General features: G+C 37.1%; 1 protein-coding gene across 4 annotated transcripts in view; it reads right to left on the bottom strand.

Moving 5' to 3' along the window:
* arhgef2a (Rho guanine nucleotide exchange factor (GEF) 2a) overlaps nucleotides 1-19,618 on the bottom strand; it is a 118,157-nt gene that overhangs the window by 30,213 nt on the left and 68,326 nt on the right. For 3 of the 4 annotated variants that reach the window (NM_001423384.1, XM_073930602.1, NM_001081631.2), the window contains 6 exons: nucleotides 9,535-9,602; nucleotides 9,337-9,400; nucleotides 9,013-9,142; nucleotides 6,722-6,831; nucleotides 3,770-3,913; nucleotides 932-1,182 (listed from right to left, as the gene is read on the bottom strand). In NM_001423384.1, coding sequence (NP_001410313.1) covers nucleotides 932-1,182; nucleotides 3,770-3,913; nucleotides 6,722-6,831; nucleotides 9,013-9,142; nucleotides 9,337-9,400; nucleotides 9,535-9,602 — 767 coding nt within the window. Of the gene's footprint in view, nucleotides 1-931; nucleotides 1,183-3,769; nucleotides 3,914-6,721; nucleotides 6,832-9,012; nucleotides 9,143-9,336; nucleotides 9,401-9,534; nucleotides 9,603-9,946; nucleotides 10,094-19,618 lie in introns of those variants that run through there. The other variant, XM_073930603.1, reaches the window with a different exon arrangement.

The raw sequence follows: 19,618 nt of genomic DNA on the forward strand, positions 1-19,618 counted from the left end.
ATTCTGTACCAAAGGATTTGTCATGACAGAAATACTGCGTATGTCCAACCATATAATGCAAGTAAATGGTGTTTAGCAAGTTTATATTAAAATATTCAAATAATGGAAGTTAACGATTCCCAATAATTGTATTTTATTAATTTCTACCCTACCCCAACCGTCACAGTAATGTAAAAACAGATCTGGAGTCTTCTCTATTAGTATAGCTGACTAAACATGTGGATGGATATTAACAGCCTTCTGAGCCTACTAGTAGGTGCAGTAGACCCCTACTGGCCCATATCTATCACCTGATAACCGCTGATAACACTCATTTAATCAAGTGATAACATTCGAAGAGGATGAAATATTAATGATGGTCAATTTCCACTGTCATTGTGTTATTTGAAAAATGAATAAAGTTATTCAGCATTAAAATAACATCATGAAGAGTAAACAATGACCGAACAATCACTTTAGAATCGGAATTAAAACAAACCTGTTTGATTTCTTTCAACTGGACACAAAATAAAAATCTCAGAAACCAGTAACGATAGAATTTGATAGTATTTCTTTTTTCTGTTGACCAGTTACGAACATTCTTCAAAATATCTTCTTTTTTTGTGCTTTCAACAGAAAAAAAAGCAACTCATGAAGGTTTAAAACCACTTGTGGGAGATTAAATAATGAGTAAGCTTTCATTTTTGGACGAACTATCCCTTTAAGAAAAATCTTCAATAACACATTCCTGTTCTATTTGTGTTGCAATGATTAATTGTGTCCATTTCTTGCATTAATGCATTAATCTGACAGTCCTGGCTAATTATGACATCTTTTCGCTGGCAATCAACACCGACATGTTCATCCAAAAATTGCTTACAGCGGGCCAAATGCAATGAAAAGCATTTTTACACCCCTTTCCGCCCACCTCAACTCATCAACGCGCTCCTACCTGCTTTATTAGCACATCGCTGATCTGAGTGATGGTGAAATTGTTTGTGCTGCCGGGCTGCAGGCTGTGAGCACGCCGTGCGAGGAGCTGTGTGAGGAAGTGTGTGTGTATGCTCAGCAGACGCTCCAGGCAGGGGAAGAGCGCATGTACGACCCCCGGCTCCAGCTGCACTTCCTCCAGCATCCCCCGTCTGAACACGCAGTCCATGATCCGCAGCGTCCGGACATGATGAAGCTCCGTCTGGATCAGCTCTGGAAGCACAGCACAGAGAGGATGGTGAGCTTTAAATAAATGACAACATTTAAAGGCTTTCTTTTGGATATGGAGTCCTAATGATTGTTTAAAGTGTCGTTACACATGGCTAGATGCCATGGGTAGAATCTGATGTGTATAAAAAAGTAGGCAGTGAGGCTTAGAAGTACAGTTCATTCCATCTGTTGCACCACCATCTGTGCAAATCGGTGTTGACAGCCAACTAAACACTGCATCATTATTTCTCTAATTATTTTTTAATTAGGTTATCTCTATTATTATTCTTTTATCTTTCATCTATTTATTTTATTATCTCTCTGTCTCTCTTTGTCGATATGACACATAAAACCTTCAAACTTAAAGCTTTAAGACTGTTGAACCCAGCATTTTTTACTTTTCATCAGATACATGTCTGTACATAGATTATGTTTATTCATTCATTCATTTTCTTTTCGATTTAGTCCCTTTATTAATCTGGGGTCACCACAGTGGAATCGACCGCCAACTTATCCAGCACGTTTTTACGCAGCGGATGCCCTTCCAACCACAACCCATCTCTGGGAAACATCCCTTCACACTCATTCACACTCATACACTACGGACAATTTAGCCTACCCAAGTCACCTGTATTGCATGTCTTTGGACTATGGGGGAAACCAGAGCACCCGGAGGAAACCCACATGAACACAGGGAGAACATGCAAACTCCACACAAAAACGCCAACTGACCCAGCCGAGGTTCGAACCAGGGACCTTCTTGCTGTGAGGTGGCATCACTACCTACTGCGCCACTGCGTCGCCACATAGATTATGTTTCTATATAATTTCAGAATATACTTTTTTTGCTTTAGTTAATCTTATATCCAGTGTGGGGCACGTCACTTTAAAAGAGTAATTAGTTATAGTTACTAGCTTCTTCTCGCAAATAGTATTTTTTACAAAATGACATAATTACATATTTACAAAAGTAACTAATTACCAGGGAAAGTAACTATTGCGTTAACTTAAAGGGCTCTATTTTGACGGTCCATGCGCAGAGCGCAAAACGCAGGGCGCAAACGCTTTCAGGGCATGTCAGAACGCATTTTTGCTAATTTAAGGACGAGAAAATCCGCTTTGCGCCAAGGCGCATGGTCTAAAAGGGTTGAGTTTATTTTCCTAATGAGTTATTGGTGTGTTTTGAAAATAAACCAATTAGAGCCTCATCTCCCATTACCTTCAAGATGCAGCAGCATCACGCCATAAGCGCATTTTGACGTAAAGTAAGTTCACGTTCGCTTTTGCTCTCGTGGATAGGGAAACCTTTACGCACAGACATTAATTAGCCTATAAATAATTAATTTTGTTTGTTAAGCGCAAAGATTTGTTTCAAAACTATTTCTAAATTCAGTTCTAATTTCTAGCAAACGAATAAATGAACAATAATTACCAAGTGTGGTCAAAATACTGAGTTATTTCCAAATACACCTGCTCTGCCCCATATGGTCTAAAATTTGACAGGTGGACAAATCTAAGCTTGTTTTTAATAAAACAAATATAAATATGAATATAATAAATAATACTGCTTATAATAATAACATCAAACAAAAGCAAATTGAATGAACTGAAAAAGCCTCCCGAGATGAAGAAATTAAGGCTTTTTAAATCTTCATGTAGGCTAGAAATTAATATGTTTTGTAATATTTAAATCATTTATATTTATATCCTGTATATATCCTTATTATTATTATATATCTATTCTTAAGATATTATATATTTTTCATATGTAAAGATATTTGCGTATTGCTCTGCATCTTGTTTGTAGTGTGTAAGCCAGGCGCACTTTGCGGCAGACAATAGACCGACTTTGTTCTGGTCTAAAGATCAGACTATTTACAGTTTCTCAAAATAGCAACGCGCCAAAACACGCCTGCTTTTTTAGACCAGAACGCCTATGGGCGCACATTTGAGCGCAAATGCATTTGCTATTTAAACAGCGTGGCGCAACACTTCAAAATGACCCTTGAGCCGAGCTAAAAGTAGCAAAAGAGTATTGCGCCGCGCCTTGTGCCACATTGCGCCGCGTATATGATAGGGCCAAAAATATATATAATTTGTGAAATAACTATAAAACACTGTACACTATCTACACTATTTTAAGGTGTTGTGGGACAATGTGAGACAAGCATCAAATTCAACAAATCATTATAAATATTATCATTACTATAGTTATAAAACCTACATATATGCATGATATTCCATGACTTAAAAATATAAACCATAAAATTCCCTGAATGTGGAATATACATTACAATATTCTATATACATTTATAATAAATATACATTTTAAACAGGACATTGCATGACCTGTGGAACCCTGTTTAATTTAAGCTATATAGTGGTCTCAATATATTTTATTATAAGATATTAAAACACTGCAAAATCGACTGTCTGTCCCACACCGCCTCGTTTTCAAAAAAGTGTCTGGAACAGAATTACTGTTTATATGAGAGCAATTCATAGTGATTTCCTGAGTCAACAGTCCATTTGCAGTCATAAACATGCTTTGATTCTAGACGTAGATGTTTGCTTTTGATCTTTTTCTAACCGTAGATGACGTCCTGTCTCTTGATAACATCTTTACGGTGGGTCTGCAAGTAGCTGGAATCCACTGCCATGCTCCAGGAGTCTGCTTCAAATTCTGGGCCTTCACAATCCAGATCTTCCAGCAGAGAAGAGACGTAGCACTCTCCTGAAAGCAAGAGAGATAATGACAATCATCCCACTTCAGTCTGAAGGCAAATTGGTTGGGCAAACATAGAAACTGGAATCATTAAAAATCAGGGATCCCATACCATCATGAACAGCAGATTCAAGAACTTTCAAGCAGCATTTATTTTAAATCAAGCACCTTTGTAATTCATACCACTGCATATGTAGCACCATGAAGAGTCTTTTCTGTACTTCACATTTCACTTGCACTTAAAAGTTATGTAAAAATGTCAATAATGTTTTCCAAATTTTGACTGTTTTAAACAGCCATGATGTTGAATTCAGTACTGGTGATAATCAAATGCAGTTTCTGAAATATTGATCAATTTGTCAGTGTTAAAGTGCAAGATTTAAATCCAACATTATAAATTTAAGAGTTTCTCCGTTTTTTCCTTCTGTTTTTGACAATTGAGTACAATTGTTGCAAGAAAACCTAAAAGTACTTGAAAGTACTTAAAAGTACTTTCAAGAAGCGCGGGATCCCTAAAAAAATGTTCTTAATTTTTGTCACAATTTACATTTAGGTTTCATTTGTTAATGTTATTTGTATGCCTTTATTTACTAACATGAACTAAAAAAGAACAATGCACTAGATTTATTAATCAGTTCTTCATTTACTAATGCATTACTGAAGTCTAATGTTGTGATTGTTAACATTAGTTAATGCCAATGAGTCAACATGAACTAACAATGTTTGATTAATATTCATCACCTAACATTAACAAAGATGAATAAATACTGTAATAAATGCATTGTTTGTTATTTTTGTTTATAAATATTAAATACATTAAAATTAAACTGTTATTGAATTTATATTAACTAATGGAATCTTGTTGTAAAAAATGTTTCTTTATAAGATTCTGTCAGTCCAAAATTTGTTCTTAGTTTTACTTAATGCTTATTGCTCATGCCCAACAAGGCTGCATTTATCTGATCAAAACCAAAGTAAACTTATGATATATTGTTACTTATTTTTCTGGATGACAATTGTGCTGCAAAATATTTAGAGGACACTGTGATTCAGAAATATTTATTAAGAAGAAAACGTTTAAAAAGACAGCATTTATTTGAAAAAGCAAACTGTTGTAGCATTAATTGACACATATAATTGTATTTAAAAAAAATAACCCTAGCTGAAAACAAACGTTTATGGATGTTTTAATGGATGTCTTTTATTTTGATATGGGTCACAGATTACAATAAGAAATATTATGACTGTAAATTTGATGGATTTATTATATATGGATTGATTGTATTTATTCACCTAATTAATTATCATTTAGATTTTTCCTCTCACTTTAACTTTTGGGTAACACTTTATTTTGATGGTCCATCTGAGTATTAGTAGACTGTGCTTAATATCTGTTGATACTGCTTCTTCAACAGACATTTAACTGACTATAAGAAACTTTGCAAGTACATCTCAACTTCCACTACCCCCTTCCTAACAGTCTACTTATAATCTAATAAGAGTTAGTTGGCATGTAGATGCAATGTAACTTAAATTCAACAAATGGACCATCAAAATAAAGTGTGACCGACATTTGTATATCAAAGGTTTTAATGTTGTATTTAAATATTGTATTTAATTATAGTTATGTTGTGACCCCAATGCCTCGGTTAGGGACTAGTTTATTTGGGTTTGTTAACAGGGTAAATGTTTGATTCTGTACAGAGAAACTGTATTCTATTCTGTATTTTGCTGAATAATCAATAAAACTAATAATCACTAAAAGGCATACAGTGGTCTCTCACTATAACGCGCTTCACTTTTCAGATTTTTTTGTGCAACTTGACTTGCATTTTTCTAACAGCGCATTGTGTTCTAAATCCTGAATGGCTGTAAACCATTGTCAATCAATCTCCTCCGCGCTGTGTCTCCTGTACAGAACAGAATGTGTTCAGCTTCCCAAATTTACATAAATGTTCGTTCACGAGTGACACTGAAGTGCTGTACGACGAAACGTTCTACACCGTCAAAAGCAACTGTGGTAACACCCAAAAGGCAGAGGAAGATGCTAACCATCGCAAAAAACATGTTAAAGAAAGGTAGAAGTTATGCAGATGAAGGGCACCATTACGAAATAAATAAATGAAGATCAAATGCTTTTGATCTTTGGTTACATTCTATAATACTGGACTTTTTTTATGAAGGTTTAAACTTTGAGAATGTTTAAACAAGAGAGAAATGTGTAAAAAAAAATGTTAATGCCTGTCAGAGAAAGGTGTATAAAGTGTCTAGTGAGGGGTTTTACATCCTTAAAACATCTATAATAACTGTACCACTTTACATCAAAATGTTTGTTTCAAATAAAAATTCTATCTTCATTTAGTTCAAAGAATTTAGTTTGTCTTTGGAACAAAAATAACTCCTTCAAAGATCTGTGAAAAAAAAGCCTAAAGAAAATTTGTTGGATTTATTAAGTGATTGTATCTATTCAAAATACTTGGATTCAACTTATTCATTAATTCATTTTCTTGTCGGATTAGTCCCTTTATTAATCCGGGGTCGCCACAGCAGAATGAACCTCCAACTTATCCAGCACGTTTTTTACGCAGTGGATACCCTTCCAGCCACAACCCATCTCTGGGAACTTATTGATTCATATTGATTATTATTATTAGTTGTTTGAATTTATTTACAAAAATATAAATCTATTCAGGCACAGAAATCTCTTACAACTCATTAAAATTGTTTTAGTTTGTATTCAAAGATGAGCAAACCTATTATATGTTTGGAACACACGAGGGTGAGTAAATAATGTGTTTGTAGGTACACATGTCTCACCCTCATCATTGAGCGACTCCATAGACATGGTTCTGCTCCTGAAGTTGAGTGAGTCTGTGGATTGAGATAAAATCCTGCGCAGCCCCAGAGGAGAGTCATCATTCAGAGTCCTACACGCAGATGCACGCACACACACACAGTGCATGCACACAAACAGATGTACATGTATGCATGCCATGCAAAGACACCAAAAAAAAGAAAACAAAACAAAACAACAAAATGAGAGGCAAGCATCATAATCACCACAGAAACAGAAAACGCTAATTCAAAATCAAATACATTAACGATAATTAATAGAAATCAAAATACAGTGAACATGATGACTAATCAATGACATTCAAACAAAAGTGCTTACATTAAACTAAAACAGGCCACAAACACACAAACAAGAAAAACAAACACAAAAAATACAAATTACACAGTGATAATAATTGAGTGTCAATGTACAGATACTTCACATCAATGGTTTGGTTTACAGTATTTATAAAGTAGGGGATTGTTTAGTTGCTTACTTGTTAGCAGGGCCTAAATTCAGCCCTTGCTAAGCACCAAACACACCAAAGTTTGCTAGCAAATGCAATGTTACCCATCAATTTGCCACGAACTTTGTTATTTCTTAACATATTAAGGAATTTTTTCATTCCAATCCATTACTTTTCTGCTGTTTTAACTACGTAAACACACTTGGCAGATGTACAGGTTTTTAAGACATCATGTCAACTTTTACATGCAAGTTGTAGTTTTGTCCTGTTTTCAGTCTAAATATCTAAAAAAAAATTGAATCAAGATACATACTAGACACAAGAGATAGCAGAAGAAATTATGTCTTGTTTTCTGAAAAAAAAAACTCAAAATTGAGGTATTGTTTGCTTAAAACAGTAAAATAAGTAAGAAAAATAATCTTAATCTCAAACAGAAGTTTTAAGCATCACTTAACTTTCTCATGCCATTTTTCTTGTCTAGTCTTGATTTAAGATATTTGATTTGGACAGGAAACGAGACGAAATTACTAAGTAAGAAAAGCTTTTTTTGCAGTGTAGCTACACATGACAAAAAAAAAAAAGAAAAAGGAATGATCCGCTGCTTTACTTGTGTTATTAACCCTTTCACTGAAGAGTTTAAAAGATTCTATCTGGAACCGGGAGTGAGTTTTGTTTGGCGATTATTATTTTAGAATGTTCACTCTTAATGTTTCCGTGGTGACGCGTCATGTTTGTTATGTGACCCACTGCAGCCACAATAGCGCTGTATGACAGATGTATACCTTTTATTTTGTTTTTCTGTTTTATACAAAATGTTCACACACTTGCTCATCATGTCATCAATTACCTGATATTCTAATTCACAAAAGAGTGTAAGTAGTGAACTGTGTTTTTATAGGCGGTATAAATGCTCTTGATCGTGATCTATGACGTGAGATGGGCCTCGCAAAGTTTACTTGCGGCCACGCGTTTGCCTCTTTCATAAAAGCAAAACACGCAGGATTCACCACGGAAATTCATCAGTTACTCCCCAAATACATGCGAGTAAATGGCTGGTTAAAGTAGAGAAGAATAGATTAAACTTTTATAGTGACTTTCACCGATGATGTAAATAAAACACACTGGCAAATTATATTTTAATGGATTGTTAGACTTCCATAGCTTTTCTTGTGTTTTACAAACTCTAAATGTATTGTTTTAAACGTACTTGTGTTTATTTGCATGTCTAAAACATAAAATAAGCATTAGGTGGTTTAAAACGCTGCATAATTGTGATAATATGACACGTCTTTCTCTGGCTCCAATGCGCCAAAGCTCAGTTTGAATTTTTCAGTTGCCGCTCTAAGAGTTAACAAGCTAACGCTAACTTGTCATGCTTGTCAAACTGGTTAACGAATAAAGGTACCCACTAGGGACTTTACAGTCCTCACTTCGAAACAGAACAAAAGTAGGATTCACCCTACTGTTGAACTCTCTTCCTCCTCATCCCTGTCTATGAGGCTCCGAACTCTGCATCACTGCGGACCGTGTTCACTCCGCTCCGCGCTCAACTGTAGTGTTTTTTAATAATCAAATGTGCCCTGTGTTGTGCGACACATGAATCGATTATGAAATTCGTTGCCAACTTTTTTGGTAATTGATTTTTATTGATTTAATCGATTCATTGTTGCAGCCCTATACTATATAGTATGTAAGTATGCAATTTCTGATGCAGCCAAAGTGTTAGCTTTAGCCCCTGAATTTATTTGCTATGTTTTATCACGTGCTAGAGTGGATGATATCCACATCTCCATCATCTCTGTCACTCACCCTGCAATGTTATTGGTGGAGACGCTCTTTGAAAGTAAAAGAGAAGAGCGTCCACGACGGGACCCGAGTAGCGACTGGCGAAGGCTGTCTGAAGGGTAGATGGCAGAACTCGGCCTTTCCTTTAAATGGGCTTTAGAAAGGTAGAAAAAGAGAGATCAATGTCATTTTTACACTTGGACTAAATTTACACCTAGAGTAAATCTATTTCACTCAACGAACAAGTCACATGGTCTTCTCAATAAGATCTGTCCCACGCAACTGCTCACTTTTGATTGGATTGACATAAATAAATAGACAGTTGACTTATTTCTACTCCATCCTCACCTTTATTCCTCAGTGTTACGTTCTGATAGGCTGAATTGTTCCTCATCAGTGCCATTTTTTGTTGCTGTTGTGACACACACAGATGACATATTTAGATTACATCTAAATCTATACCATCATCATTCCATGAAGTAAAATGTTTCTGCATGTCAGTGGTTCATGTATTCCACGTGACCCATGCGTGCACTAATATCCCACCTTTTGTTTCATTTTCACACAGTTTGGTAGTGTGTCCCTGCAGCGGTTGTGTATGGTGACGTTACAGGCTGAAAAACAAAAGAACACACCAGAACCAATCTTGTTATTTTACATTGTCGTCACATAGCATAATCTACATACGGTCACATTTACACACCTCAGCTTGTTCTATTTGGTCATTAAATGCCACTAAAGCCATTCTTGACTATAATAGACTTGTATGAGTGGTTTGTTTTGGTCTAAGAGGATCTATCAGTCTGAACTAACCAGTCTACGTCGCCAATCACAACTACTAGCTTAGCGTACAATTGATTTCCTATGAAAAAAAAAAAAACATATGAAGATCTCCTACTTTCCCTTTGAGATTTGTACATTGTATATTACTTTAAATAATGAAGTAAATGTACCATACCAGTTTTTTTCCTATCTGTCTCTCCCTCTTGAACTCTCTCCATGTCTGCGTTAAAATTCTTATTAGTAATCTTCTTTAGAGCATTCTACTAGTCGCTGAACATTTTCTCTGCTTCCAACGTATTGCTTTTGTCTCTGAACCCCTATTGTTTGAGAATGGCTTTGCTTCCTGTTTTGAGGGTGTGTGGAAGGAAGAGGGATGGGGCTCTGGAGGGGATTCCCTGGCCTTACTGCCCCACCATGCTCACCTACACCACCCGAATTAACCACCCGAAGAGAAGAGCAGCCCACAGCTTTTGTAAGTAAAAGAGCATCTCAGCAGTGAAAAACCAAAGTCAAACATTTTATTTCAGTAAAACCTTATTATAATTACGGTACGATACTATTAATAAATCCCATTGTTTCAAAATCAATAAGGTATGACAGCCAATGAGAAGAGAGTGTGGGTGGGCTTTCTCTGCAAGCACATTTAAAATAATTTTAGGATTATTAAGATAAGTAAATAATGAGGTGATTAATTTATCAACTTGTCATATATACAAACAAAATCTAAACTTCAAAAAATTTTATGTAAATATAGTCTTTTAGAGAAATTCGTTTTTAATTATATTTGGTCAGTATGCTAAATTATCATTAAATATGAGGGCTATAAATATGATAAATATTCTTCTTTTTTAAGGTTAAAACATTTGTACTGTGTTGTCTAAAAATAACTAAAAAAGGTTATAAATGATACATAAAAACATTTAAAAATTAGAAATAAAATATAAGGTTTTTAGAACAAATTATAAAACTTCTTAAAAATTGTGTAATTATTATTGTGTAGACATTGTATCTTGATGTGTATGTAAAAATATAATATGATATGCCATGGACATATCACCCTGCAGCCCAAGACAGTTTACTCGCTAACGGGAAAACTAGGTTGCGGTTGGAAGGGGTGTTAGTGAGGCAAAAAGGGGCGGTCTGTGTGAGTCCTAATGCCCCAGTGTACAGAAGAGGGCACTATACTGTCAGTAAGCGCCATCTTTCGGATGAGACATTAAACTGAGGTTCTGATTGGGTCCGGACTAAACCCGGTGTCCTAGCTAAATTCCCTCCATAGGCCCTTGCCGATCATAGCCTCCCAATTATTCCCATCCATTGAATTGGCTCTAACATCATCTCTTCACTCCACCTATAGCTGGACTGCACTGGCGCCATTGTCCTGTGGCTGCTGTCGCATGATCCAAGTGGATGCTGCACATTGGTGGTGGAGTGAGGAGACCCCCCTCATGATTGTGAAGCGATTTGAGTGTACGGCCATACATAATAAATGCATATAAATATAATTACATTACTTAAAATAAATTAATTGCTTACTTCCTTACTATAACAGCATTTGCTGTACTAAAATGTTTACAGATTTGTAAAAAAAAAACAAGAGGGTTGACTTGTACTTATTTTACGTATTCGTTTATATTTAATTAAAAATAAACTATCAACGTTCAATCACTGCCATTATGAGTATAACCAAACACCCTGGATTGAGATATCTTCTATATTGCTCGTCTGAAGAAAAAAGTCACCTACATTTCGAGTGACCACTGGGTGAGTAAATTAATAGGAAATTTACAATTATAAGTGAACTATCCCTTTAACATCCCATTTGACCACAAGATCAAAGTTGTGCTAATCAAGACAAAACCAGTAACAGTGACATTCGGCAGGATAAAACCACAATCACAACTACAAAACAAAAAATAATACCACCAACACAGTTCATGTTTGCCACACAGTTGCTGAACATCACAGTTGACTGTACATCATTAATTATGTTCATCATCAATCAACTGATTGGAAATGGTGCCTTGAGCTAGCATGTTAATTATTATTTTTATAAGAACCAATTAATATACATAATTTCTTTAATCCTTAGACCTTATGAGTATAAAATACACACAGTATGTGACAGACATTTTGCATAATGAAACTCTTGCTCTTTTAATCTCCACTATCTCATATGCAGAGATGTATTTTGCACACATCACATCAGCAGTTTTGCCTTAAAGAGGGTGTAACGATGAGTTAAAAATACTTCTTAAAACACAAATCAAGTCTCCTGCATTCAGTTCCATCCCACTGCACTCCGTCCAGCTGTGTTTGAACACCTCCTAAACACTTGCCTGAGATCGAGGTGAAACCAGTCTTTTGAGTGCTTCCTTATGACCAATGAGTCTGTTGGTTATCGAGTTCACTTAAAACATATGTATTTATTGCACATTCCTACTCATTTATTAACTTATTTATGGACAAAACATGAAATAGAGCAGCATATTTATGCATATACATTATTCTAATACACTGTAAGATTTACTGCGAATGTGATCTCCCACTTAGAGGTTTTCAGTTCATAGGCCTTTGGACTAAGAGTCTGTGTGGGAGTTGAATATGCAGTTTTAGACTCGACAGTGAGAGAGAAGTCATTACAGAGCTCAGACCAGAGCAGCCGAGCTCAGAGCTGCACATCGGTGAGCGGCTCGTACGGTCTGCTCTTGAAATCTGATCTTGATGGCAAAATAAGGAAGAAGCCGAAAACAATAACAAAAACAGAGAACAAGAAATGAGAGATGAGCGCGGCAAAACAGGAAAGGGTGTGAGTGTTAGCAAGCATTCATATGTAAATGTGTTTAATGGAGGAGGTCAGGTTGTATTGGCAGCTTTAAAGTGGAAGTTCACCCAAAACGAAAAGTTTCTTTCTTCTGCTGAACACAGAAGACATTTTAATGAATGTGGGAATGTGGGCTTCTGAACTGAAAAAATATATATAATATGACAGTCAATGTGGCCCAGCAACTGTTTTGTTACCCACATTTTAAAAAAAATCTCATAAAATGTTAATTTTTTGGTGAGGCGTCCCATTAAATATATGTGACTGTAAAAATCTATTGATAAAAAACACAGTTTTTTGAATAAGGACACATATTAGCACATTTACAAGAAACTAGATGAAAAAAAACTACTAACACTGCGTGTGCGAAATTATTTAGACTAGTACCAGGACTTAGCAACCACATAGCAACATGCCAAAAGCACTCTGAACACTTTTAAAACAAGCATAGCAACATAACAGCAACTTGTAACGTAAAGAAAACACGTAAAGAAAATCTTAGCCAATCACAGAACAGCATTTGCTGCATTTTACAAGACGTTCTCGTTGCAGCCTGCACTTGATGACATGATAGACCTGGTCCACTACGTAGTGGACCTTGTACTGCCCACTTAGGTATTGCCCATGCTACTGTGACAGTTGGGTTTAGGGTAGGGGGAGATCTAGGCAATTGTCAACTACGTAATGGACCTTGTACCGCCCACTAAGGTACATGTAACACACATGCTACTGTGACAGTTGGGTTTAGAGCAGGGGGAGGTGTAGGCGATTGTTTACTCTGTAATGGACCTTGTACCACCCACTAAGGTAACACTCATGCTACTGTGACAGCTGGGTTTAGGGTAGGGGTAGGCGATCGTCAACTACATAATGGACCTTGTACCGCCCACTAAGGTAACACTCATGCTACTGTGATGGCTGGCTTTAGGGTAGGGGTAGGCGATCGTCAACTACATAATGGACCTTGTACCGCCCACTAAGGAAACGCACATGCTACTGTGACGGCTGGGTTAAGGGTAGGGAAAGGTGTAGGCGATCGTCAACTACGAAATGGACCTTGTTCCGCCCACTATTGTAAAACCCATACTACTGTGACGATTGGGTTAAGGGTTGGGGAAGGTGTAGGCGATTGTTTACTACAAAATGGACCTTGTACCACCCTCTAAGGTAACACTCATGCTACTGTGACAGCTGGGTTTAGGGTAAGAGAAGGTGTAGGCCAGGGGTGTCCAAACTCGGTCCTAGAGGGCCGGTGTCCTGCAGATTTTAGCTCCAACTTGCCTCAACACACCTGCAAGGATGTTTCTACAAAGCCTAACAAGAGCTTGATTAGTTAGCCCAAGTGTGTCTGATTGGGGTTGGAACTAAACTTTGCAGGACACTGAACCTCCAGGACCGAGTTTGGACGTGCCTGGTGTAGGCGATCGTCAACTACATAGTGGACCTGGTTCACTATGTCATCAAGCTGCGGGCTGCAGCGAGGACTGTCTCGCATAATAACATAATAAGCTGTTATGCTTTTTAGGTGAATCATATCAGGCTTGCCTTTAATAGGCTTTTGCTTTTAGTATGATCAGTAAGACCCTAATTAGTTGGCTCAGGTGTGTTTAATTGGAGTTGGAGATAAACTTTTCAGGACACCTGGGTCTCCAGGACACCTCTGATCTACAACTTCTTATTATAGCTTGATGAACAAACACACTTTAGTATTAGCACAAGAATTTAAACATTATACATATTACCATGTGACTAGTTGACAAAATACCACACATTCTGTTCAAATGTATCTAATATTGCAACTCTCCCTGGAACATTATCAATTTTAACTATTGGCACATATCATGTGATGTGTGGCCATGCTAATGACCTCAATTTCCGGATTGGTTTTATTGACTTTTTTCTTTCATGTAGAAGTGCGCTCATTTTTGCGATTGTTTTAGAAATTCTGATTCAGTTGTTTATACTGAAAAAATATGTCAATTTAATTTAAACAAACAAATTAAATTGAGTTGAATCATTTTTTTCAGTGTATAGGAGAAATTACTAGGAATAATGAATGGCAGAATATACGTGTTTATGACTACATAAAAAGTCTAAGACTAATGTATTAAGAAAATGTAAGTTTTCAACATCAAGCAGCATAACGTGTCATTTTGAGCGTCTAAAAATCGATGGAAGTGAAAGAGACCAAAGGTTTCCAATGGCTCCACCCTCTTGTATCTGAAGAATAAGGTCAATAGAAAACTGGGAAACAACTGATTTCAGCAGGAGCTCTGTAGGACGTAATTAAGACCACAATTAATGATGATGCCATGATTCGACACTCAGTCATGGCATCATCTAAAAAAAAAAAAAAAATATATATATATATATATATATATATATAGTGTGTGTGTATGTGTGATAAATTGACTGAATGTGAAAAAATGTGTTAAAATTCATGTCTAAGTAAGAAACTATCCAGACCTCCAACTTCAAGATGTGTATGTGTGTGTGTCTGTTATCATAGCATGCAGCGGTAGACCAGTGGCTAAAAATATTCCACATACTCTCCACTTTACCACATAATACGACTGCAGTATAAAATAAAAACAGCAGTGCAGGGCTTTCACACACAGCTGTAATGTATAAGAGGGATGTGGAAAACGGTAGCCAGGTGTGGCTCGTAAGTAATAAAGAGACTTATATATGAAATTTGTTTTTGAGTTCAAACATTTGGAGACAATCATGGAAAGAAAGTGTGGGAGTCGGGATGGGGGGAAAAGCCGGAAAAATCATAGGAAGGAGTGAGGTAAGCAGCTGTTTTATAGTGTCTGTGTTGTGATTGGCAGGATCACAAACAAGCTCCTCCCAGGGATCTGAAAGGAACAGTTGTTCTTGGAGTTTTGATCAACAGAGGACATTAGCAAATATTAATCAAGAATGGTCATGCTATTATACTCATACCCATTAGGATCTAATCACAATTATAACTGCTCAAACTTATGGTTATGGAATTTAGGAAATACTTGATGACTATTAAACATTAGCAAAAATAAATATGTCTAGGCAGACTGTAGCCTTTCTAAGCATTGACATTGCAAACTGAACAAAATGTCCAATCAGAAATAAACATCCACTTGTTTGTTGTTCTACTGCAAGTGCTTTAAAGCTATAATTATGAACAAAACGTTTGCGGATCTGCATTCAAGTAGGGACTGAAATCATAATATGTTCAAACAGATACAAATTAGAAATCAAACAGATACATAACATAGAAATAGAAACCACCAAAAACCCCTTAACAACCAAATGGCAACCTAATAAACAAACTAAAACTACCTAAGAAACATCTCAAAACCACATAAGACACGTTATAACTAACTAAAACCACCCAAGATAAATAACACGTTAGTAATCCATCCATCTACAGCATCCTACTCTTGCATGGAGGAATAAACGTCAACTTTCTTTAAAGAAATATGCTGTTTAAAGCTTAATACCAAAGTTTTGTGCTTAATAATTCAGTGTGCCATAGAAATATGAAGCTTTACTTAACAGTTTATGTTTCATCAGCTATAGACCATTTCAATGTGGTCATGTCATTGGCCCATGAACATTTCCTGCTTGTTATCAAACTATTTCATAACTGTAACAAGAAGCAATTCAATCATAACTTCATGTTAAAACAGCTATAATAACAATAATTATCAAAATGTGACTCTTTTTGGATTTTCAGAAGCTATAGAAATTAAGAATGTAAAACAGGAAATGCGTTGGGAACATTGTTTTTGTCTACATCCCTCAAAATGGTCCATAAGAGACTATATTTAGATGAAATGTTTGAAGACTATGTATATCAACTTCCTAACAAACAGATAGTTCACTAAAAAATTTAAATATAATTACTACTTGTTCACTTACAAGTGGCTATACATATTTGAGTTTTTTATTAAATTAAACAATAAAGATTACATTTTGAAGAAAGCTGAAAACCTGCAACTACTGACTTCCATGGTATACGAAAAACAAATAGTATTAAAGTCAATGGCTACAGTTTTCCAAATATCTTCCTTTGTGTTCAACAGAAGAAAGTTGATGGTAGGCATTTTGCCATCTGTCATATGCAAGGATTTGCACACAGTTGCTTCGATAATGCCTTATGTTGACTAAAGTTTATTTGAAGAATGGTATATATGATACCTATTTTGCTACCTGAGTTTGTGATCTGATTAAAAACGTGTCTGTACTGGGTGGGATAGATTAAGTGAACGCTTCATTTTAATGTAAACTCATTGACTCAACTATCTGTAACTAAATCAGCATCCTATCATCTCAAAAATCTTGCAAGAATTAGATGCTTTGTCTCCAGTGATGACTTAGAGAAACTTGTTTATGGTTTTATCAGCAGCAGGGTGGATTACTGTAATGGACTCCTCACTGGCCTTCCCCAAAAAACAGTCAGACAGTTGCAGCTCATCCAGAACGCTGCAGCCAGAATTCTGACCAGAACCAGAAAATTAGAACACATCACACCTGTCCTCAGGTCTTTACGCTGGCTCCCAGTTACATTCAGAATAGATTTTAAAGTATTATTACTTGTCTATAAATCACTAATTGGCCTAGGACCTCAGTACATTACAGATATGCTCACTGAATACAAACCCAACAGATCACTCAGATCATAAGAATCAGGTAAATGAGAAATTCCAAGGGGCAATTCAAAGCAGGGTGAATTCACCTTCAGCTTCTGTGCCCTCTGCTGCTGGAATCAGCTTCCAGAAATGATCAGATGTGCTCCAACATAAGGTACATTCAAATCAAGACAAATTAAACACATCTGTTTGGCTGTGCCTTTCCTGAATGAGCACTGAGCTAGATCACACTATTATGTCTTTCTTTTCTTTTTCATTCCTTTAAAACCTGTTTAAACACATTTTAATCTGTTTGTAATAATTTTTATTCTTTGTTTTTATTTTCTTGTTTTTTTTTATACATGTTTATGTCAACCCAAGCTCATTCTGGAAACGTAGCCCCGCGGACGTTTCTGGAGACCGCGATTTACGTGGCCGGAGGTGCGTAAAGGCCGCGTTTGTTTTTTTTTCGAGCGAACGCCGCGGGGCGGTGTGGCGCCGCTCCGCCCCTCCTCTTCGCGCTCGCCGGCCGACGGCTCGCCTCCGTCGGAGCGGAGGCCCCGGAGGAGGACGAGCCGGAGCCGGCCGCGGTGGACGACGACCGGGATCGAGTCCGGGGAACGGCGGGTTCCGGAAATCAGGTAAGACGAAAAACGGAATATGGAAAATGAGGGCGAGAATGCGGCGGGATCCGAAAATGCTGTCGAGATTGAAGACGGGGGCTTTTGCTTTTTTTTTTTTTTTCGATCCGGCGGCTATTCGCGCGAGAACGGCGCGGGCGCGAAAAAGCGCGCGGACGCGAAAAAACGCGCACAGCGGCCTCTCGCAGATCCGCGAAAACAAAAAACCACTCGAATACGTACCTCCCGAGACGTAAATCGCAGTCCGCAGAAACGTCCGCGGGGCTACGTTTCCACAATGAGCCCGGGTTGGTTTATGTAAAGCACTTTGAATTACCATTGTGTATGAAATGTGCTATTTAAATAATCTTGCCTTGCCTAGTTGGTTACAAACCTTTTTTTAACAGGAAATTAGTAACTATGCACATCCCAGAACTACCTAGAAAAACCTTGCAAACACATTGCAACATGTTTCTAGAACACTAACTAAAACCGAAAAGTTCAATCCTGCTCCTGAAGAGCTACTGTCCTGTAAATGTTTAGCTCCAACTGGCTCTAAGACATTTGCCTAGCGGTGTCCGAAATCAGCCTCTATAGCCTTACTGGTGTCCAAAACCACAGTGGACATTCTGAAGAGCAGTTAATGAACCCCACAATGCACAGCAATAACAAGTGTACAACTGATGCGTACTCAACATGAGGATACCCGTAATGCACTGTGAGAGTTTGCACACAAACAAATTTTTGCCTCTGAACACTAGATGGCATCCACAGTGGAATCCTATTATTGTGAGTTTCTAAACATATATTATTTAATCATTCATTCGTTTTCTTTTCACCTTAGACCCTATATTAATCTGGGGTCACCACAATGGAATGAACCACCAACTTATTCAGCATATGATTTACGTAGCGGAAGCCCTACACTGGAAAACACCCATACACACTCATTCATACACATACACTACAGCCAATTTAGCTTATTCAAATCATCTATAGCGCATCTCTTTGGACTGTGGGAGAAACAGGAGCACCCAGAGGAAACCCACACGAACACGGGGAGAACATGCAGACTCCACACAGAAATGCCAACTGAACCAGCCAGGGCTCAAACCAGCAACCTTCTTGCTGTGAGGCAATCGTGCTACCCACTGCGCCACCGTAATACTCATATATTATTTAATTGTAAAATTAATATTTGTACACATGACAGAAATCAAAATACTTTGTTTTATCACTAATAGATAGATTGCTAAGTGTACTATCACAGGGTCTGACCAAAAAAAAACCAAACAGTCTGAGGGATTTATCAATCAGCAAAGTTACATCAAAACATCATCCCACTCAATAGTTTTCATTCACTCCTTTAAGTGAACTATATTAGTATACTAATGTAAGGAATAGTGAATGAGTGCATAGGGGATGGTCTGGGATACAGCCTAGGAGTTTCTAGTGAGTCTGAAAAACTTGATTAGCTGGTTCAGCTGTGTTTCATTACAGTATAAGCTACAATCTGAATGACCATGACCCTTCAGAAACAAGCTCAGACACCTGCTAAAATCACCCACAACACCTTAGTAACTACAAAGTAACACCCTTGAGTGTTCTCTGTCTTCTGTATGTGCTGTGTCAGAACGTCAAGGAGCGAGGTATTTCTCAATTCATACGCTGTGCCAGATCTGTCCAGTACAAAGCTCACAATAAACTTTACCTTACAAATAACCAAGACACATCCTAAAATATTGTGACCTCTTACCGAATTCATTAACTCAATAGCTTAGGCCTGAAGA

Source organism: Danio rerio, chromosome 19 (assembly GCF_049306965.1).
Source record: "Danio rerio strain Tuebingen ecotype United States chromosome 19, GRCz12tu, whole genome shotgun sequence".
NCBI classification, from domain to species: domain Eukaryota; kingdom Metazoa; phylum Chordata; class Actinopteri; order Cypriniformes; family Danionidae; genus Danio; species Danio rerio.